Here is a 24,410-nt window from a genome sequence, read left to right on the forward strand (position 1 = left end):
CAGGAACATTTTCCCTTTGGAAGCTCCAGGGAAGACTCTGTTCTCACTTCCTCCAATTTCTATAGCCTATTGGCATTTCTTAGCTCCATGTATTGTAGAATGTTTCCAGATTGCTCTGCCCCATCTTCGCATTGCCTTCTTCTCTGTGTCAAATCTCCCTCTGCCTCTCTCTTACAATAATAGGATGCCTAGACCCACCTAGATAACCCAATATAATATTTCCATCTCAAGATTTTTGTTGTGGCTTTTTCTATAGGGCATGTATTCTTGCAGAAGAGGGAGAAAGAAAGAGAGAGAGAGAGAGAGAAGAGAGAGAGAGAGAGAAAGAGAGAGAGAGGAGAGAGAGAAAGTAAAATATCACCTCCCAAGGGGATGGCCATGCAGCAATTCCTTCTCTTCCTGTCTCCTCTTGAGATTTGGGGGACAAATGTACATGTGCCCAGCATGATTTTCAAGTTGCTGGGTCTGGGACTAGAACTGCAGTTGGCCATGTGGAAGTCAAGTACCATAACTTTCACAATATCTGCTGACCCCTCCATCTCAAGATTTTTAACTTAATCACATCTGAAAAAGGCTTTGCCTTATAAGGTTAACATTTACAGGGGCCAGCAGGTGACATAGTGGTTAAGGCACTGACTCCCCACATGGCTGACTGTGGTTCAAGTTCTGGTGTCTTGAAACTCATGTTGGGGTGTGTGTGTGTGCACGCTCAAAGTCCTGAGAGGAGAATAGAGGATAATGGATTGTGGCATGGCCATGGCCCTGGGAGGTGATCTCTCTCTCTCCTGGGAGGTGATATCTCTCTCTCTCTTTGTGTGTGTGTGTGTGTGTGTGGTGAGCACATGTGCCCTATAGCAAAAATCTCTCTTAAAAAAAGGTTAACATTTATAGATTGTAGGGATAAGGATCTGATATCTTTGACTATCATTAATCATGCTTTGACAGGATATTGAAAGTCAAATATATATTTATACATTAGTATCGGAGTTTTCAGCTCACTGGGGTGGAGAAGAAAAAAGGCATTGATTTTAAAATGCTCTAAACACCCCATCTAAAAACTTAAATTATCATATAAGTCTGGTTCTACTGTGAATAAGCATATGGAGAGGCTGCATGGAGATGGTAAAGCATCTGAGACTACTTCAAGAGAAAGGCTTATACTATAATGATGTATAGTGAATTAATGTTAAAAAAAAAAGAAAAAAGAAAAAGAGAAAGGCTTAGTCATCCCAGGGGCCCTCCAGCCATTCTGAATAAGGCTGTACACATGTTCAGGACCCTTCTTGGAGATGACTCATTGCAGCAAAACCCCCAGATGACATAGCCCCAACTGGCATTGCATGGAGCAGAACTTCCCCGGTAAATATAGGCAACGCAGCAAATTCCAAAGGGAATAAATATGCTTCCAGAACTGTTTGGAGTGGTTTGTTTTGCAACTATAAATTCCCAGACATGAGTTGCTGTTATAATTAAAACCTAAAATGTGTGAATTTGAGGTAAGGTGGGGGCTGCATAGCAGGCAAAAGCTGAAAAAGCCTCCAGAAAACTGTTAGAGAATGCTGGACAGACACGAAGGACATTTTAATGAAAGCTGTTAAAATGGTGACCATATTTTTTTATATTGGTGGAAATTTTGACAACACTGTTCCCTGTGTTAACAAGTGTAAAAAAAATTAGCCTTAAGTGATTAATTTTCTTTCTTCTATTTCTTTCTTTCTTTCTTTCTTTTTTTTTTTTTTTTTTTTTTTTTTTTTTTTTTTTTTTTTGCTATAGGGTGGTGCACTTGCCAGACAGACAGAGAGAGACAGAGAGACAGAAAGTGAGAAATTACCTTCCAGGGAGGATGGCCACACCACAATCCCTTCTCCTCCATTCTTCTCTCGGGATCTTGGGCATGCATGCACGCGCACCTGATGTGAATTTAAGCCACCAAGTCCGAGACTCGAACCGCGGTCAACTACATGGGAGTCCAGCCATTATGCCAATTGCTGGTCCCAAGTGATTCATTTTCAAAAACAGCTTGACAAATAGCTTAACCAACTTGCAAGTACACATTCCTGAAAAGTTCCTGAATAAACACAACCCCAAAACAAGTCGCCCTTGAGAAATGACTTCTCAAGATGGTGGCTGGTCACCAGCCCGTTGCTCCTTTTTACTTCCCAGTTCTTCTCCCTCCTCAGGACATTTTATGGACCTTTTTTCAGGGTCTTGTCCTGAGCCTGCATCTTAGGTGATATCCGGGAAGACTGTATACCCCATAGTACTCAGCCCCTGGGAACTGGGGAGGAACTTGCACACCAGGGAATAAATTGTCTGTTGTAACCAATTTGGACATGCCTGCCCATCAGATATTTGATCTTGCAAGACCACCATTAAAGTCTCACTTCTCTGTACTTCTTATTTCTATGTTCATTCTTTGACATCGGACGGGTGAGTATGTTTCTTACACACGGAGAATAGAAAGCACAATGAGCCTGAGTATTTGACTAAGATTTGTAGGTAGAATGCCAAAAATTCCCAATGGTTTCTTTTTTTCTTTTTATTTTTTTTAGTTTTTGCTATAGGGTGTGTATGCTTGCCAGAGACAGAGAGAAAGAGAGGGAGGGAAGTAAGATATCACCTTCTGGGGAGATGGCCATGCCGTAATCCCTTCTCCTTCATTCTTTTCTTGGGATTTTGGGCAGACACACACACACACACACACACACACACACACACACACACGCACACATATTTTCCAAGCTGCTAGGTCTAGGACTTGAACCATGCCCTCAATCATGGTGGATAACCATGCCTTAACCACCATGCCACCTGGCTGTCCCCTCAAATGGTTTCTTTTAGTTGAGTATTACAAGATACAAATAAAGAGAGGTGAACAAAGAAAGAAACTGTTCAGTTTTCAAGCAGAATCCAAAGAAATAATTGTTGAGCCACGATATGTTAGAATTATAAAAATAAAACTATTTCTCATTCTTGTCTCTCCCAGTTGATGACTCTTAATAATGACCTCGGGACAAAGATCAAATCCAGGGTGTTGGCAGTAAAATGTGGTTTTAGGGTCAACATCACAAGGGTGTGGCTGCAAGGTCTGTTATTAAGACTTCAGAAAGAATTTAAGTGGTAACTCAGAGACCCACATAGCTATACAAACAATATTGTAAGATCCTTCACTGGGGACCAGCAGGTGGTGTGGTGGTTAAGGTGCTGGATTTCCATGTGACCAACTACAGTTCGAGTTCCAGACCCTGCAGCTTTCTTTTTCACTTCCGCTCTCTCTTTGTCTCTCTCTGGTGAGTGCATGTGCCCTATAGCAAACAAAAACAAAACAGCTTTGGTGACATTTAGGTTTCCCCTGCTATACGGAGCAATTCTAAAATTCTTAAAGGTACTGAGCTACAACACTTGATTCTCAGCCCAAGGAAATAGTCCAAGAAAATAGGGTCATGTCTAGAAGATATTTAGGGGTGTGATATTTGGCTAATTAAGACCATACTTTTTTTGGGGGGGGGAGAGGTTTTTGCTATAGGGCGTGTGTGCTCGCCAGACAGACAGAGAGAGACAGAGAGACAGAAAGCGAGAAATCACCCCCTAGAGGGGATAGCTATGCCGCAATCCCTTCTCCTCCATTCTCCTCTTGGGATCTTGGGCACGTACGCACATGCGCCTGGTGTGAGTTTAAGCCACCAGGTCCGGGACTCGAACCGCAGTCGATTACGTGGGAGTCCAGCAACATAGCCATTACGCCAACTGCTGGTCCCTAAGACCATAATTTAATACATAGGAAATCCACGAACTCTTTTAAAAAATTGTTACTACAGGGAGCATGTGCTCACTAGATAGAGACAGAGAAGGAAAGTGAGAAAGCAACTCCCACCCCTCCCCAAGGGAAACAGCCATGCCATAGTCTCTTCTCCATTGTCCTCTCAGGATTTGGAACATGCAAACACATGTGCACCACCATATTTTTTAATCCACTAGTGGTGTGGGATAGCTTTGGCGATGTCCAGGTTCTTCGTGTTTTGGACAAAGAACTGAATGAAATACATCAATAGCAAAAGTAAAGGATAATTTATTAAGAAAAAGCAAAAGTACACTCTGAGATGTGGGAGCTGATGCAAGTGGACAGAGAGAGGAGGAGTGGCTCAAAGGCTCTGGCAGTTACAGTCTGTGAAGTTTATCATTTTTTTTTCAATCTAGATTGTGTCAGTTGCTCACTGGCTGAACCCACTGATTGTTCTCTCACTAGGCCCACTAATTAATCTCATTGGCTATATGAAATCTGGCTTAGTCATCTAGACATACCCCACTGGAAATCTCCCCTACATTACCTTGGGCAAGGAATTTACGGCCCTGATCAGTTTTTCAATCTAGCCATGTAGGCAGATGCTCCAGCCCCCTTACCCACTTCCATTTTCTAGATTTCTTCCTGCCTCGCTGGGTCTGGGACTCGAACAGTACAGTTGGCCATGTGAAATCCAGCCACCTTAACCACCGTATCACTAACTGGACCAAAAATCTTTGATCTTTAGCATCTTAGACTGAACAGAGACAAACAGTTTGAAATGAAAATGAGGTGTTTGAACCCTCAGCTTCCTGCAGACAGGACATAGGCTGCAAAGTTACTCAACTACAAACAGAAGCTCTTTCTTATAGCAAATGGATGATTCAGAGGGTAGAACTAAAAGCTGAGGTGAAAGCAGAAACTTCAAGAATTAGTATGGTCTGCTGACTGCTATATGCCTCACATTTTCCTCCCTCCACCTTTGAAATGTAAATGTCGATCCCAATTTTCCTGTACCCGATTCATTCATCATCATATATGGGAGACAGATGATCAGTCTCTTCAATTCACCTGGACCTGATTTAGATGATAGAATTCTGTACTTCAAGCCTGAGCCTGTGCAGTAATAGCATGGGACCAAGGACCTTGGAAGAGAAGTAAGTATACTTTACATGAATTACTTGGAGCTAGAGAGGGCTAACCTATTATAGTTATACTCCAAATATGGCCCCCAATAAATATCCCCACACACAAGACTTATGCCATCTGCAGTCCCCTCCCATCATGAATCAGGACTGTGTCTAGGACCTGTTGTAATCATCAGAATGCAGTGGAGGAGACTCAAACCTGAGTCTTAAGAGGGCTAAAGTTTCTGTTTTCATATTTTGGAAGCCTTCAGGCCCCACATAGAGTTCAGCTGTCTTATTAAAAAGTCCAGATAGGGATCAGCAGTTGGAGTAATGGCTATGTCACTGGACTCCCATGTTATTGACTGTGGTTCGAGTCCTGGACCCGGTGTCTTAAACTCACTCCAGGCAAGTGTGTGTGCATGCCCAAGATCCCGTGAGGAGAATGGAGAAGGGATTGTGGCATGGCCATCCCCCCTGGAGGGTGATTTCTCGCTTTCTCTCTCTGTCTCTGTATTTCTGGTGAATGAACATGCCCTATAGAAAAAAAAAAAAAAAAAACCTCTCAAAAACCAACCAAACAAACAAAAACCCAGATAGACAGACCACATGGAGAGAAAAGCAGATAATTCCTAAGATTACATAGAGAGAGAAAGAAAGGACATGCAAATCTAGTCAGATGTCCATGTGTCTACAGTCAAGCCCTTATAGCTACTTCCGTCAAGGTATCAAACATTTAAGTGACCCATCATGAGAGTTCCAGTCCAATTAAACTCCTAGATGACTACCAGTCAACATCCACCATTAAGTGGGGCAGAGCTGACTAGCCTAGCACAGCCAATACCATGGAATCTTGAGAGATAATAAGATGGTTGTGTTAAGTCACTAAATTTTGGAGTTACTTGTTACACAATAATAAATGACTCACGTATCAAATAAAAGTGGAACTTCCATATTTTGGAAGTCAGACTCAAGTATAATAAAATAATTAAAAGGTAAACTACAAACTATGGAAGAGTATGTGCGTAATACAAGTAGTTAATATCTTTAAAATGAACAGAGATCATTATAAAACCTAAACAAAATTCCCAAATCTTCCAAAAGAAAAAATGGACAAAGGACATGTCTATCTACTCACAGCAGGGAAAATCACCTGGCTAATAAGCATGAATAAGTTTTAATCATTGTTTAAGAGACTATTAATATTCAAGTGCTATTGATGAGAATGTAAAGTACTATCATATATTGACATGCCATTTCTATGAATATATTAGATCATTACAGACCCAAATAAATAGGTAAGTAAAAAAATGTTAATTTTAAACTTAATGTCCAATAATACAGAAACGGTTTTAAAAATTATGGAATACTTATATTCAAGGACATTCTGTATCTTACAAGTATTAAAGAAAATTCAGGTAGCTTGCTTATCATGTTAAGTAATAAAAAGCATAATATAAAATTATACACACATATATATGATTTAGCTTTAATTTACACAGCTTGATACACATTTGAAAAATAAATAAATATGTAAGTATATGTACATAACAAGATTGAAAGGAAATAGGCTTGTTAAATGGAGCAGTAGAATTATAACTATGTCTCTTTTATACTCCCCTAAATTTTCTAGGACTACATTTCTCTCACACTCTGTTTCAGTTACACTGAATAAGCTATTCACTTAGTTGACGATGAGTAATTCCCCAGCTAGAAATATTTAATAAAATGACATCTTTTGAAATTTGGAAGGGAATTTAAATATGACCTAGACTGATCTACTTTTCAAAAGACGAAGAAAAGGGTTTAGAAATTTAGGTGCTAGTTGAAGTAAATAAAAGCAGAGCTTTACTTAGAACTCAAATTCTTTGCCATCCGACCTGTGGATCCTCTTTTACTGCTTTATCAACTACCTAGAATAGTGATTCAAATAAGATGTAAAGACTAAATAGAGGACCTGTCATTCTGAGAAAGGCTTCACTCTGGTGTACCTTTAAATTTGCATTCAGATCATTCTGATTTTAAACAATAAAATTATATGTAACAAGCGGATATATGCTGTTTTCTGTGCTGTAACAGTTTAATTAAAATTTTCCACTAACATAACTTCCCAGGCTTTTATATTTTCTTTTAGTTTACATTTAATTATTATACTTTCAGCTAAATTTCACACCCACTTTTTTTTTGTATTACTGACATCTTAAATCACTTTGCTTTTTCTTCATAGCTTTTTTCCCCCCACAATACTTAATATAAGCAGAGAAAGAATATTAAATATACTTAGACACATTTTCACTTGAAGACATTTGGATGCATTTTCAATTTATTAGTAATTAAATTTGTTTGTGTTTTTTGAACAAATTATTTTGCTTTTCCTAGTCTTACACCTCTAATACAAGGGGAGACACCTTCAGTTCAGGGTCATTTTGTGGATCTTGGCTTTGAAGGCTATCTTTTGATTTTGTATCTGGAGAAACTGAACTCGTCCTTTTCCTTTCTGCTAAGCTTAGATAACTGCCTTGGCACCTAACTCTTGTTGAAGTTGAATCTAAGTTCCTCCTCATTATTCCCTTTAGATTTATGCACATATTTCTCAACTTTACCTCTGATGCAGATATGTCTGTTTTTAAAATGCTCGGGTGTTTTTCTTTCATTTTCACTTCTGGTGGAAATAATGCCATTTTACTTTTTCTGTCTGGCACAGCTTCTGACTGGTATTCATCTAAGGGTGATATTTTGCTCTCTTCTGTTATTTCCAGGCTAGGAATACTTCCAAATGAACTACCTTCGTGTGGCACTGTTGAGTCATCACTTTTAGGAAGAACAGCGGTTAAATGATCTTGGGCTGTGTGGCTCAATGTCGGTACAATCAATTCTTTCTTCTCATCACTATCGAGTAACTAGAAAATATAGCAATAAAACATGCTATCAATGAATAATTAACTAGAAAATGCTTACAAGTAATAAAATGACTTAAAATCAACTGTACCCCATCCTTTGTCATAATGTTACTATTGATATTTGTAAGTTATTACATTTTGTAGTAAAAGAAATGATAAATTCACTTGCCTGAAGTCATAGGCCATAGAATATTTTACATTAACATGCTAAAACAGTGGTTTATAAAGCAATAGTTCTCAAATGTCCAAATTGTATAAGTCAGCACCATCTCAAAACAGAAAATCCAGGCTGACATTTTACTATTATTAAATTATCACCAAAATATCATGAAACGAGAGAAAGTTTAATAGTGAAATAGTACACACACACACACATTACACAAACAGACCCAATATCCTAAAGTTACAACTCTACCGTAAAATAAAGAAAAACGTAAAACAAAATAGAACAAAAAATGGTATCATAAAGTAAAAGACAGCTGGTTGAGCTAAATGAATTTAGCTTATGAGAAATTCTCCATGCTTTTTCCTCCTCCTCTCCTTGAGCTGGGGCAACCCGTACCTACTGACTCTTCAACTGATATTTGAGAGCCACTGACCTCAAGATGGAAATTATGAAATTTGTCAAGCAGTAGAGAAGAGCCATTTACTTTCTATTTACATGGAAAATTTACTCCATCATAGAATGAGTATCTTCTCTGTACAATTAACTGAAAAGCAACTTACATTATATGAACTCTATTTTCTGTTTATTTCTATTATAAAATACATAATATTCCTGGGCAAAGTTTACAATCTGATAAACTAAGATTCTGATGAGAAAGAGTCAAGAATGAAGTTAGATCTATGACATCTCTAAGATCTTTTGCAGAACTTCATGCTTTTTTCTTTCTTGTTTCCTCTTTTTCTCAACAATTTTTGTCCCCTATTTTCATATGTGTTTTTAAATGTTAGTATTTTATGCAGAAACTTCTCCTTCAAGAGTATAATTTAACATAAAAAAATGGGTAACTCTGCAGATACTGCTATAACGGAAATAACCGAGAATCAGCTGAGTAACTTCTCAGGTGTCTTCTACTTTGTACCTATAACTACTTCTTCTAGTTACACATATTTTATCTCTTTATAAAATAATGACTATGGAAGTTCTATTCCGGATTCCCTTACCTCACTTGAGGTACTTGCCATTCTCTCGCTTTTAAAAGTGACGTCTGTTTAAAAATTAATGAAAATATTTTATTTCACATAAAACAATTCACGCATTATTTACATATATGCAAATACTATTATAATTTTTCTCACCAAGAATAAGGAGCAACTTAAGTCAAAGCAGCTATCCAGAGACACTACAGAGTAAAAGCAGGCCAATGAATCTCAGGGAAGACGGAGGGTGGGGAATGGTAAATGAGCAAGTGTGGGGATAAAATGAAGACATGCATAAAATGAAAAGATTTTAATATAAAGCATAAAAACAGATATAGATATATTTTGTCAAAGTTGAGGGGAAATAAAACAAATCCAAAATAGTAAGTGATTCTGCTAGTTTTGGAAGAGAAAGGTTAATGAAATCAGAGAAAATAGGACAATTCAAGACAACTTGACTGAAATGCCAATAAAATTTCTCAGAAATATATACCTAATAAGTATAAAAGGAAAAAGAAAAAAAAAGAATAAAGAGTTGAGATACTGGGCTAGCAGGTGGCATGGAGGTCAGTTAAGGGACTGGATCCCACATGGCCTGCTATGTGATTTGAGTCCAGATCCAGTGGCTTGAGAGTCATGTCAGGACTCTGTGAGTACGTGCCCAGAATCTTGGGAGGAGACTAGAGAAGAGGAGACTGTACTGGGGAGTGATTTCTCACTTTCCCTCTCTCTGTCTATTCCTCTCTGGTGAGTACACACACCCTATAGTAAAATCTGGAAAAAGAAATTGAGACACAAAGAAATACATAATTCTTTTTTTTTTTTAACAGCGATTTTGCTATAGGGCAAAATAGCGCTGGAGAGACAGAAAACAAGAAATTGCCCTCCCCCCACCCACCCCCCACCCCAGGGAATGGCCACACCACAATCCCTTCTCCTCCATTCTCCTCTGGAAATCTTGGGCACACACACACACACACACACACACACACACACACACACACACATGTCTGGCATGAGTTTTAAGCCGCCGGGTCTGGGACTTGAACCATGGTCAACTATGTGGGAGTCCAGTGATGTAACTGTTATGCCATTTGCTGGTCCCAGAAATACAATAATTCTAATTTTAAAAATTTACTGTGCTGACAACTAGCTGCGTGAATTCAGTAAGCTCTTTTTTCTTCTTGCAATTGTGGTAATATTTAACATGAGACTCTTAAGAATTTTTAAGTATAAAATACAGTAATGTTAACTATAGGCACGATGTTGTACAGCAGATCTTTAGAATTTCATCATGTTGTATCATGGAAACTATATATGTTGAATACAATTCCTCACTTGCTCTTCCCCCTAACCTTGGGCAACCACTATTCTACTCTCTACTTCTTGTTTGACTATAATGATATACTTTGTATATGTGGTATCTTTCTGCAACTGACTTATTTCACTTAGCATAATGTCCTCAAGTTCATACACATTGTCTCATATGGCAGGATTTCCTTCTTTTTTAATGCTGAATAATATTCCATTGCATGTGTATACTATATTTTATCTATTCATTGGTGGGAGGACATTTAGGTTGTTTCCACATGTTAGCTGTAGTAAGTAACATGACAATGAACACAGGGGTGCAAATATCACTTTGACATCCTGATTTCAGTTCTTTTAGATAAATACCCAGAGGTAGAATCACAGGATCATAAAGTGAATTCATTTGTTCCTTTTTTTCTTTCTAGGCAAGGACTTTAAAGAACTGAATACTACTACTGGTAACATCAAAAACCATCGTAATATATACAACACCATCATTTCACGCCAAGAGAAAACTCTTCAGTGACAGTATATGTTGTATCCTCTGACTTCCAAGAGGTGGGTACACTCTATAAGGGCCCCACTGGGACTTCAGTGAACATGCTTCTTCCCTGATGTAAAGTCCCCTCTCCCTAAGTAAAGTATGGAAGGAGAGAGGAGTGTGTATCCAAAGGAAGGGGGTAAGATTGTGGACTACTTTCAGAAACATGTCGGGGTCCTTGTGCCAGGACTCACAGCTTCAGGGCAATGGCCTGCAAGTACTTGGGCTGCTTTCTGTCACAGACTTTGTCAAAGCTCAGCTGCAACCCAACCTCCATGACCAAGATCTTCGTGGCACTGTCCAGGAACAAATGCTTCATCTCGGCATAGTGCCACTCGCCTTGCCTCTTGCTGGGCACTTGACTTGTGGGTTTATAGTATAGGTAGAGGTCGGCATTCATGCAGTCGTCCAGGCACACCGCCTCTAGTTGGGCCCACTGTCCCACTAGGACAGTGGGGCCAAGTGACGGGCACTGGACCAGGGATACCCAGCCTCATGATATGAGAGCTCTGGAGAACTGCAGGATAGTACCTAGGGGAAGTGAAATATGATTCCACAGCCTTTCTGTAGACGACCAGGTAGCTTGTGTCTAAGCCACTGCTTACTGATGCTGTTGTATCTTGCATATACCCAATGAGACTACCACAAGTCGGGAGCTTGCACGTTGATGCCTTCACTGCCATCTGTGATTGTCAAAGTCCAAATGGGCATTAAACCTCATGGGTTGCAGAGTGCAGATCCTGGGCAGTGGGCAAGTGGGAGAGACTATTTTTTGTTGGGGCCACTCGGGAGGGGGGGGGTGGGGATGTAGTTGTTGCTGGGACTAGCCCTATTTGACATTTTTTAAAAAGAAGTTTTTGCCTTTGGGTGTTTGTACTCCCAGAGAAAGGGAGAGAAAGATACAGAGACAGTGAGAGGGGAAAATGAGAAATCACCCCCCCACCACCACCACCAGGGGGATGACTATGTGGCAATCCCTTTAGTCCATTCTCCTCCGGAGATCTTGGGCACACATGCACATGCACCCAGCATGAGTTGTAAGTTGCTGGGTCTGGGGCACAAACCCTCTGATTATCATCTTAAAGAAATGTGTGTTTAATACACTAGATAACTTTTAATCGTGATATTTAAAGTTTCTTTATGTTTTTTTTTTTATTTGCTATTGCTATAGTGTTGTAGAAGTTCCTTATACATTTTTAATATTAACCCCTTATCAGATACAAGAGTTCAAAATATTTTCCCCCATTCTGTAGGTTGCCCCTATTGTTTTCCTTTACCATGTAGAAGCTTTTTAGTTTGATGTAGTCCACTTGTCTATTTTTTCTTTTGTTTTCTGTGCTTCTGATGTTTTAGTCATGAAATTTTCCCCATACCAATATAATTGAGCTTTTCCCCTGTTATCTTCTAGCAACTTTGCAGTTTCAGGTCTTCCAGTCAAGTCTTTAATCCATTTGAGTTAATGTTTGTGTCTGGTATAGAATAAGGGTTCAATTTTCATTCTTCTGGATGTGGATATTTAGTTTTCTGGAACATCATTTTTTTTTTCAAAAGACTATCTTTTCTTCACTAGGGTTTTTTGTTTTGTTTTGTTTTGTTTTGTTTTGTTTTTATCTTTCTCAAAGATCAGATGGCCATATTTGCATTGGTTTATTTCTGGGTTTTCTATTCTGTTTCATTCATCTGTATGTGTCTTTATGTCATACCATACTGTTCTAATATATTTGTAATAGATTTTGAAACCAGTAAGTGTAATGCCCTCTAATTTTGTTCTTTCTTAAGATTATTTTGGCCATTCAGAGTCCTTGTGGTTTCATGTAAATTTAAAAAAAGATTTTTTTTATTTCTGTCAAAAACACCATTGGAATTTTTATAGGGATTTTGTTGGATCTTTGGGTAATGTAGACATTTTAACAGTATTACTCTTCTTCCTCCAATGATTTCTCATGCTGCAATCATTTTCCATGTGTCCACCCCAGCAGGATTTGGGGCATGCACACACATGCATCCCGTATGTTTTCAAGCCTCCAGGCCTGGGATTCTAATTACAGTTGGCCATGTAAGATCCAGCTCCCTAAGCACAGGACTTAACTGCTGTGCTACAAAGTCCTTCCTCCCTTTTCCTTCTGAGAGTTCCATAATGCATATACTGGTCCACTTAATGATGCCACATATATCTCTTAAACTTTCTTTACTCTTTTTCAACTCTGACTGGACAATTTCCAATGACCTTGAGCTTGCTAATTCTTTTTCTGCTTGCTCTAGTTTGAATCCCTCCCACCCCAGTGCAATTTTTTAGTTAAGTTATTATATCTTTTGGATCTATGATTTCCATTTGATGTTTCTTTATATTTTCTATCTCCTTACTAAAATTCTCACTTTGTTCATGCATTGTTCTCACGACTTTGCTAAGCATCTTTAGGAAGGTTCATTTGAATTCCTGTCAGGTAAGTTCATATACCTTCATTTCATTTAGGTCAGTTTTTTAAGATTTATCTAACTTTTTGGTAACATATTTTCTGTTCTTTCCTTCTCCTTGGCTCTCTCTGTTGGTGTCTTCACATTAGACAAAACAGCCATTTCTCTCTGTATTCAAGTACTGGCTTAAAAAATTTTTTTTAAAAGAAACATAAAGAAAAAACCCTCAACCATCAACCTAGCTAGAGATTCTGGGGCCACTCAAACTTTCTTGCTAGTTCAAACTGTTGTCTTTGTTTTCAGAGGCCCCCTGGTGCCTAGAATTTGTGGGGTTCCACCAGCACTCCAAGAAAGGTGAGACAGATGCCAGTATCTTGGGCAGCCCCCAGAAAAATCTGAACACTGGACATACAATTCCTTCCTTTCCCTTCCCTAGGGAGAAGGGTGGGAGCAGGGAGAGATTTTTTCTTTGTACAGAGCCGAGCGGTGGAGTTGTAATGCGTGCCAGTTTGCTAGTTCAAATCATACTCTGTTCTCATTGTCCTCCAAGCGTCTGGTCTATTTCAGGTTCTATTAGTGCTCTGAGATACCTAAGTCAGGGCTTTCAACAGTTCCCAGAAAAATCAGAACATTGGATTATGACCTTTATCCTTTCCTTTCTCTATAGAGAATCTGGGAGCTGGGAATTTCTTCTTGATCATATGGTGCTGGGCCAGGGAGGGCTGTCTCAAATATTACAATAGAAGTTCAATGTAGCTGGTTTTGTGCTCATCTGGGATGTAGAAGCCCTTTGATTAGTTTCTGGATTTCTCCTAAAGGGAACTGTTGTGTCTTCTTGCTGAACTGGGGTTTCTGTGAGAAGGGTCAGGAACTTCCTATTTTGCTCTCTTGCTAACATCATCCCCACAGCTCATTTTTCTGAACCATGGTGGTTCATAGGTAAAATGGATATCTTGTAGGTATGATACAAGTATATGAGGGAAATTCAAAAGTTTGTCAGAAAATAGAATTAAAGTGTAAGTTCATTTTGGTGCAATCATTGATATCTATAGATAGCTTTTTCATAAAATACATTTCCACAAACTTTTTGAAGACTTATAGATAAGGTTAAATGGTTAAATAGATCCAGCTTATAGATAAGATCAAGTATGGTTAAACACTTGAGCTCTGGGTCAGCTTGTGGCACTGAGGTTAAGGTGGCTGGATACCACATGGCCAACAGATCAGTTCAAATCCCAGCCCCGGAGGCTAGTAAAATATGCCAGGTGTGCTGTGTGTGTTCTCAAAATCCTGAGAGGAGAATGAAAGAGAAGGGATTGTGGCAGGGCCAACCTCTCTTAAGAGTGATTTTTCCCTCACTCTCTCTCTCTGACTCTCTCCAATGAGTGCATATGCCCTATAGCAAAAGAAAACAAACAAACAAACAAACAAACAAAGAAAAGAAAAAAGAAAAAGAAAAGAAAAAAAACCTTGAGTTCTTGGGTCACACTAGGTTTAAATTCAACCCATATCAATTAATGGCTATGTGACCTCTTGGTTGGTTGGTTACTTAATATGCTTGATCCTGAGTTTCCTCATCTGTTAAACTGTGAAGCATAGCTCCCTCAATTAATTACTGTTGGGACCTACTTCCATAATCCAAGTGAAGAAACTGAAACAGTGATCAATAAATATTAGCTATAATACGGGAGGCTATAGAAATACCGTAAAGGAAAAAGTCCCTAGACGATCCAATAAGACTTGAAGTAAATGCTCTGGATAAGTGAAAAAAAGGAAAAAGGGAGGCCCAGCAGGCAGCATGGACGATAAAGTAGCTGGATCCTATATGGCTGACTCCACAGTTTGAGTCCCAGGCCCAGGAGCTTGAAAATTACTGGCACATGTGGGTGCATGCCCAAAATCCCAAAAAGAGAATGGTAAAGAAAGGACTGTGGCATGGCCATCGCCCTAAGGGTAGAGATGATTTCTCTCTCCCTCTCTCTGTTTCTGTCCCTGTCAAGCATACATGCCCTATAGCAGAAACCAAAAACAAAAATAAAAACACGGCACCACCAATAAGTGAAAGAAACTACTCTCCATCCTCCCTAATGATACTGAAGAGGAAAACTGTGATCATCCAACAGCTAAAAATGCAATGTTTCAGGTAAAGAGTGGACTAAAGATGCAATACCAACTGATAAGAGTCCCAGATGTTAAAAATGAATAGATTAAAAACCTGATATTACCAGGGAAGTAGAAGTAGAGAGGAAAGATGATTAACCTGTGCCAAAAGCCTTATTATAATAAATAAGTACTCTATATCTATAGAATCCAAGACTCTAAATATATACTACTATTCATTTTAAAGAATGGTATGATATTTTAACATGCTTTTTAAGTGAATCTCTTGAGAAAAAAAAATTTTTTTAATGAGAAAGGGTGATGGCCATCCTGCAATCCCTTGTCCTCTCAGGATTTGTGGCATATACGCATAAGCGCCCAGCATGCTTTTCAAGCTTCTGGATCCAGTGCTCGAGCCACATAGTTGGTCATGTGGGATCCAGCTGCCTTACCTTCCACACCACCTGGCTGGACCCAAGAGAAAGATTTTTAAAAGACTGCATATACAGTATTTTTCTTAATTAAGTCTCTTACTGATAATTTATGGTAAGTTCTCAATTTTGATGCTATTGTGTTGTTGGAAAAGTCATGATGGATTTTTGTATAGAAAAACAGAAAAATACATCATGACTTTTCTGACAACCAGTATTTTAATTTCCTCTCCTTTTTCTGGCACTTTCTCTTTCACACTCACATATACAAACACACACACACACACACACCTCGACATAACACAGAACTCTATAGTTCACAATGTTTAATAAAGATACCTGATCACCGATCATAGTTCAGATTTAACTTTTTTTCTTAACATTTTTAAGATTTGACAGTTCGTCCTTAAAGCAGCAGCCCTATGGGAGATGGTCACACCACAATCCTTTCTCCTCTATTCTATTTCTCCTCCTTTCAGGATTTTGGGCACACATGCACATGTGCTTTGCACATTTTTCAATCTGCCAGATCCAAGACTTGAACCAGGTACTGCGCTGTCGGGAAAGTCATGACACATTTTTTAATAGAAAAATACGTCATGACTTTCCTGATGACCTAGTAGTTGGCCGTATGGAATACAGCTGCCTCATTCACCATGCCACACTTTAATGCTGACCTGCATTAAAACAAAAAAGAAAGAAAAAAAAACTCTTAATTGGGTCTAAGCCTTCTCTCTGGGAGTATAACAAAATAAATACTACATATCAAAATTTCACTATAAATGTATATTTATTCCCTAACAAAATATAGAATCAGGGGCCAGCAGGTGGCATGGTAATTAAGGTGCTGAATTCCCACATGGGTGACTGCAGTTCAAGTCCTGTACCTGGTGGTTTCAAAATCACGCTGGGCAGGTGTGCATACATGCCTAAAGTCCTGAGAAAAGAATGAAGGGGAAGGGATTGTGGCATAGCCATCACCCCTAGGGGTGATTTCTCATTTTCCCTCTCTGTCTCTCTCTAGCAAGCACACGCTCCCTATGGCAAAAACCTAAATAAAGAAAAAAAATCAACTTAGAGCAAATAGCTAATTTTCTTTTTGCAATATAACCACTCTGACTTAAAGATCTTAATGATAAACATAAGAAATCAAATTAGTTTCTTACCTGATGACACATGCTTAAACCTCTCTTCAGAAGGACTAAAGTCTAGGCTTCCAAATATCTCACTTGAATTACTTTCCTAGAAGCCAAAAAAAAAAAAAAAAAAAAAAAAGCACATATTGGGTGCAATGTTTAAAGAGCTAAAATATTTTGCTGTACTTTAATAACTTATTTTAGTACAATTTAGTCCTCCTCCCCACTAAATTTACAGAAGACAAGAAGGAGATGAGTCTGTGAACAAACGCAATCCAAAGAGCACTATTTTAAAGAGCAGTAGCAGAGGATAGCCAAGAATGAATAGGATATCTGAACGATGACTGCATGAGCAATGAAGATTACAAGAGAAATTACGTAATATTATAACTTCAAGGGGTATAGAGAATGACCTCAGGGAACAGATTACTTTTCACTGGAATACGTTCATTAGGGCCTATGACTTGAAAAGTACTGTGTTTTTATGAAACTGCAATGAGAACTGTAAGGTAAAGAGATCACCGGGCTCTTACGAAACACTGCTCTTTTTGTTGTTGTTTTGACTTTTATACAAAACTATTTTTTTTTATTGTGATTTCTGGTTTACATACACACTGCGATTTCTGATTATACATCTTAGCGGGACATGGCATGGTTTTTCAAAGCATGTGTACATAGTTTCCTTAATGAGGAGATCCCCAAGTTTTTTCTAAAATACTAATTCTGTATTAGTAAATACGAATCAATCTATCCCACAGCAGCACAGCTCTATCTGATCAGCACAGAGCACTGGAAAACCATAACAACATCAGTATGTTATTGCTACCATTTCGGGGCTGTGATCTTGGTGTTTTATCTAGCCACTGATATACACAGCTATAGGTCAAAACAAGTCAGATGGTATTTCTAAATATTTAACCACTCAAATATCTGATAAAGGTCTAGTATCCAAAACACAAGAAGAAGTTTTACAACTCAACAATAAAAAAAGAAAATCCAATTTTAAAACTGGAAAATGATTTGAATAAACATATGTCCAGAAAAGATACACAAATGACCTGTAAATACATAAAAAGATGTTCATATCATTAGTTACTAGGGAAATGCAAATCAAAACCACAATAAATAAGCCACTTAAATCTGAGGGGTGCCCTGCCGTGTTCAGGAACCAAGGCAACTGAAGAATCTCTCCTCTAAAGCCCAACTCCCATACCCAAATCTCAGACAGGTAGGGCAACCTCTGTCCTCTCTCTGCCTCTTTACATTTTTTCCTTTTTCTAAAATTTTAAAATACTTCTCACCTCTGACCTCTCCTTTCTCTTGCTAATTTCAGAAGCCATTTAAATCTGAGGTATGCCCTGCTGCCTTTGGTTTTAATATTTTGGTTTTTAAAAAACTTTTCTCCCCTTTTTTTTTTTCCCCTTTGTTTTCTTTTCCTTTTCCTTTTTTTTGGTGGGGGGATTTCTTTTTTTAATTTTTAATTTTTAAAATTATTATTCATACATTAAATTGCTATACATCATTATACTGTGAAGAAACTCTACCCAGCATGCTAGACCTTTTCTTGGTTTTTAAACCTTGCTTTCTCACTCTGCTACGCAGTCTCCACACACTGAGTGTTTAGACAGGCCTAGGTGCACAATAGCCAAGCTTTTAGGGTCATATAAATCTTCAACCCTTACTGAACCTGCTGCCCAAAAGAAGAAACTCCTCTTTGTAAATCTGACCTCAAAATCACTTTCTGTGGATGCCATATTGCAAAACACAATAGAGGAGAGAAATTGTCACAGATGTACCTTACAGTATAGGGAAGCATGTGATCTCTGGTTGTAGAAACCTTCTCCAACCAATTAGCCAAAAGAAAATACACCACCAAATGACTAAAATTTAGAGAAGGGAGACTGCAGAGTGAGCTGCAGGAAGAAGTCTGGATCTGCAGAGAAAGTGTGGCTCGTCTCCTCCCATATGCCTCTGAACTCTCAGTGGAAACTCCACAGCTCAGCCCAGGTACCTCTATTCCCTAGAAACTGTGAGGCTTTTGTAATATCCACTGCCAAAGTCAAAAGCACAGGTTACTTGGTGAGCATCAGGGAAATGCCACTGCAGAGAAATTGCAGATCACTTCCTCCTGCATACCTCTGAACACTCAGAATTAACTCCAAGAAACTAGGAAGAAATGTAAAATCCGTTGGATGACCAGAAACCACCGCAAAAGCACATGAAATATGAGAAACCAAGAAAACATCTCTTCTCCAAGAGAAAAGAACAACCCTTCATGGAACTCATAGAAATATCCAATAAAGAATTCTGAATATTCATAGTGACAAAACTAAGTGAGGTACAAGAGATGAGAGACAATGAACTCCAGAAGGTACAAGAGAAGAGAGACAAAGAATTCCAAAAGGTGAGGAAGTTCTTTCACAATTTGAAAGAAGAAATACCATAAAAAAGAATCAAATGGAATTGTGAGAGATGAAGGCTGTAATATAGGAAATATAAACCTCCCTCAAAAGCATGAAAAGCAGATTAGATCATGTAGAAGATCAAATCTTGGATGTTGAAGACAAAACCTCTGACCTAGAAAAAAAACAAAAAAACTAAGAAAATAATCCCCAAAAAACAATAATATATGAGAAATATTAGATACCATTAAGCGCCCAAACATCCAGATAATTGGTATTCCAGAAAGTAAAGAAACTAATAAGGGCATTGATAATCTATTTCACGAAATCCTGGAAGAAAACATTCCAAACCCATTCAAATATCCAGACCCAAGAAATACAAAGGACTCCTAATAGAATCAATCCAAGAAGATTTTATCCAGGGCACATCATAGCCAGATTGGCCAAAACCACAGACAAAGACAAGATACTACAATTGACAAGAGGGAAATGTCAGGTCACTTACAAAAGTTATCCCATCAGGTCAACATCAGACTCTCACTGAAAACAATGCGAACAAGGAAAGAATGGAAAAATATATTCAAAGTGTTAAGTGAAAAACAATTTCAACCAAGAATACTATACCCAGCAAGATTATCTTTCACATGCGAAGAAAAGAAAAACACTCTCAGATAAACAAGAAGTTCTAAAGGGAGTGCTATACCAGAAAAACTAAAGACAGACAGAAATAAGAGAACAAAAGCAACCAAGAAAATGACCAACTTAATGTTAGGGACAAGTCTGTAAATACCAATAATAATATTGAATGTTATCTTTCAGGATTTAAACAGAAAGATCTGACCAGAGTAACACTGCAAATTCAACGGAAGAGAGATTAATTACATGAGACCGAACTGGTGAAAAAGAATTTTATGGCTTTTGACTAAAACGTTACTGATTTCCTTCTATGCTTTGTTTTCTAAATTTAAGGATTTTGCTTTCTTTTAAGCTGTTCAGAGGTTCGGCAATTTGTTAAAATGGGTGTTTATTTTTTGCTTGCTTGTTTGTTTTTTTAAATTGAAACAAGGAGTTTTCTCCCTTCCTGACCCCTCTGGAATTGGAAAGTATTTGTGAGTATTCTTATTTTGTAGCAGAAAGGCTATTTGCATAAGTTCAATAATACCTGTTGCCTTGCATTAGAAATTGGAAATACTTGCTACTGCCAGGTCTTTGACTGGAATGTCATATCTGAAGATATGGCCAGAAACCTATGAAACTAAGGTATATATCTCAAGAAAGCCAACAGAAGTTCTTGAAAGACTGTCTAGCACCATAAACAGTTCTGCTTGTCAGAGAGGATCACAGAAGCTATATGAAAGAATTTGTACCATAAAATAACCTGCACTTTTCCAGCCCAGTATCATAATCAGTAGAGATTGCAAAAGAGCAGCCACAACCAGAGGATTACCTTGAGGAAGACTTTGAAGTAAGAAAAAGAGACCAATCTTTGCTAGCAGATTGTATATCACAGAATACTAGGTAGGCAGGGCTGAATTGAGAGGGTTTATGTGTGAATTGTGTGCTGGGTGTTTGCTTTGCAACAGTTTGAATAGTTAACATGTAAATATTTTCTCAAGAATAGTTTAAAACATATAGTCTCTGTTGTTATAGAGTCACGAACAAAATTATAACAAATATTTTGAAAGTTATCATTAAAACGCAGTTTTTTGAAAGTTTGAAAGTTGTTTATTAACTTTCTAGAATTATGGAGTATGAACAAAATTTTTTGATATGTAAAGTAAATGTTTGTGAGAAAATATAAAAACAAACAAACCTCAGTAAGATACCACTTAAAACTCACTAGAATGGCTATAATAGTAATAGCAATAATTTTTTAAAAGGAAAATAACACGTGTTGATAAAAATTATGAACCTGCAGACATTGCTGGTTGGAAAGCAAGATAATGCAGCTACTGTGGAAAAGTTTAAGTAGGGAATTACCATATGAGCCAGCTTTCACTTCTAGTTATTACCCAAGAGAATTAAAAACACATTCACGCAAAAAACTTGCACATGAATAGTCACAGCAGCATTATTCATAGTAACTTAAAAATGAAAACAATCCAAGTGTCCATCAGCAGATGAATGTATAAACAAAATATGCTCTGTCCATACAATGAAATGTTATTTGGAAATAAAAAGAAATGAAGTACTTATGTGTGCTACAATGGGGATAAACATGGAAGACATTATGTGAAAGAAGCAAGTAACAAAGGATCACATATTATATCATTCCATTTAAATGAAATGTCATGTCTACAATAGGCAGATCTAGAGATATAGAGTAGATTAGTTGTTGCATAGGGCTGAGAGAATTTGAGAGGATAGTGTTGGTGTTATTTGGTGTAGGAAATTTATTGTGGTGATGGATACATAACTTGGTGAATATACTAAAGACCATAAATTGTACATTTTAATGGATGAATTACATTATATGTGAACTATATCTTAATAAAGCTACCAGAAAATTAAATCTTATAAATTATTAATCACTATTTACTGAATGGTACATTACCAAAATAGGAAAGTACATGAGCCATGAATAATATTTGTATATCAAGAGCAGATAAGCAATACTTGATTACTATATCATGACCTTCTTAATAGAAAGTATTGAAAGCTATATACAGAAGAATATATTTTTATCAATTACCTTAATATCACTATGTTCCAGTTTGGGGGTAAGAGCCTGTTCTAAATAGCTAGCTTTCTCTATCCATGTACCAAGATTTCTGTATTCTTTTTTCATTTTTTCCAGTCTAAAAAAAGAAAACAGTTATAGATTTTAAAAAGCAAGCGACAGAAGAATATATATATATATAGTATGATTCGCAGGAGAATATATACCATATGGTCCATTTTAGAAGTTCTAAAAGAGACAAACCAACAATGTATTTTCTGGAAAGGCAGTCAAAGGAAAGGGTATGATTACAATAAAACCAGGGTGGTTCTTACTTGTGAATGGTTAGGAAGAGGGATGCAATCTCATAGGGGCACACAAAACACATTTCTGATATTAGTAGTGTAATGTTTCTTAACCTATATCATAAATAGCTAGGTAATGTCATTATCATTATCTAAGCTGTATATACATGTTTTCAAAATTATTCAGTACGTATTATTCTTAGTACGTAAAATGTATGTCTTAGTCTATTCAGACTGCTATAGCTGAATACCATAGACTGGTATTAAACAATAGACATTTATTCCTCACAGTTCTGGAGGCTGGAAAGTTCAAGACCAAAAGGCTGGTAGATCCAGTGTCTGGTGAAGGTATTCTTCCTGGTTTGTTAATGGTCTTTTCCTGAACTCTCACAGTGTGGAGAAATTTTCCTCTTTTTTTCTTTTTGAGAGATTTTTGCTATAGGGTGTATGCACTTGCCAGAGAGAAAGAAAAACAGAATGAGAAATCACCTCTCAGGGGATGGTCACATTGCAATTGTTTCTCCTCCATTCTCCTTTTGAGATTGTGGGCAAACACACACACACACAAACACACACACACACACACACACACACACGCATGCCTGGCACGAGTTTCAAGTCACCAGGTCCAAGACTTGAATCACAGTCAATCACGTAGAAGTCCAGAGCCTTCACCACTACACCACCTGCTGGCCCCAATCTTTTCTCTCTCTTTCTTTTTTTATCTTTTTTTTTTGACATGTTTTTACTATAGGGCACATGTGCTCGCCAGAAAGATAAAGAGAGACAGAGAGACAGAAAGCAAGAAATCACTCCCCAGGGGGTATGGCCACGCCACAATCCCTTCTCTTCCATTCTCCTCTCAGGATCCTGGGCATGCACGCACACGTGTCTGATGTGAGTTTAAGCCACTGGGTCCAGGACTCAAACCATGGTCAACTATATAGGAGTCCAGTGACATAGCCATTAGGTTATCTGTTGGTCTCTCTTTTCCTTTTTACAAGGGCATTCCTCCACCATGATGGCCCCATAACCATGACCTAATCTAATCCTAAATATCTCCCAAAGACCCCTCTTTCAAATATCACACTGAGCATAAGGGTTCCAAACATATGAATTTTGGGGATACACAAACATTTAGCTACACATATTTTGTAAACTATTCAATGCATATATATCTCCTATAATAAAGCAAGTGAAACAAAAAACATTTAGCTTCTAATCCAAAAAACTTCAAAATGTTTGAATAATTGATAAAGATGCAATCAACAAGAATTAAATGGAAAAGTGGGAATGTTTCCCAATTAACTTCATGAGGACACGATGGCTTTGACAATAAAACTAACAGGACATTATAAAAAAAGGCAAATTACAATATAGTATCATTCATGAACATAGTAAAATTCAGTTTTAGTACAAAAAATAAATCTAATAGTGTGTAGAAAAGATAATATACCATGAAAAAGCTGGGTTTATTCCAGAACAAAAAATTTTGAGTTTAACATTAGAAAATATAATTTAAGGGACCAGCAGGTGGCATGGTGGTTAAGGTGCTGGACATTCCCACATGGCAGACTATGGTTCAAGTCCTGGACCTGGTGCCTTGCTTTCTCACTTTCCCTCTCTCTCTGTTTCTCTCTCTGGTCTCTCTATGGTCACATTAAAAAAAAATAAATGAATGAATAGTAAAATTAAATAAAATAATTCTTTAAAAAATATAATTTAAATACAATTTAATTGAAAGATAAAATGTGTTTGACAAAATCCAACATCTACTCATGACCTAAATAATAAAACTCTCAGCAAACTAGGGATAGAATGGGATAATATACTAATCTGATACACAAGATATCTAAATACCCCCCCAAAAAATCCTGTATAAATAATTCTCATGATTGCTAAATGTTACAATCATTGCTTTTAAAGAAGAATTGCTTTTTAGTAGACAAAGGTGTTCACTCTTGCTATTTTTATCAGACACTGACTGGCACTTCTAGCTTCTAGAACATAGTAAGACAAGAAAACAAAATTAAGGCATAAGGATTGGGAATAAAGAAAAATAACTGTTGTTATTCCTATATGACATAATTGTCTAAATATATTCCTCCACAAAACACTATAAATTACAGACACATTATTTTAAATATGGAAGTTTAACA

The 24,410-nt window shown here is 37.6% G+C and overlaps 1 protein-coding gene across 1 annotated transcript in view; it reads right to left on the reverse strand.

The window, feature by feature from the left end:
* CATSPERT (catsper channel auxiliary subunit tau) overlaps nt 1-24,410 on the reverse strand; it is a 161,226-nt gene that overhangs the window by 84,010 nt on the left and 52,806 nt on the right. Inside the window, 4 exon segments of the mRNA XM_014589560.2 lie at nt 7,512-7,808; nt 8,976-9,019; nt 16,916-16,991; nt 21,980-22,085. Of these exon segments, the coding sequence (XP_014445046.1) occupies nt 7,512-7,808; nt 8,976-9,019; nt 16,916-16,991; nt 21,980-22,085 (523 nt within the window).

Source organism: Tupaia chinensis, unplaced genomic scaffold (assembly GCF_000334495.1).
Source record: "Tupaia chinensis unplaced genomic scaffold, TupChi_1.0 Scaffold000361_2, whole genome shotgun sequence".
NCBI lineage: Eukaryota > Metazoa > Chordata > Mammalia > Scandentia > Tupaiidae > Tupaia > Tupaia belangeri.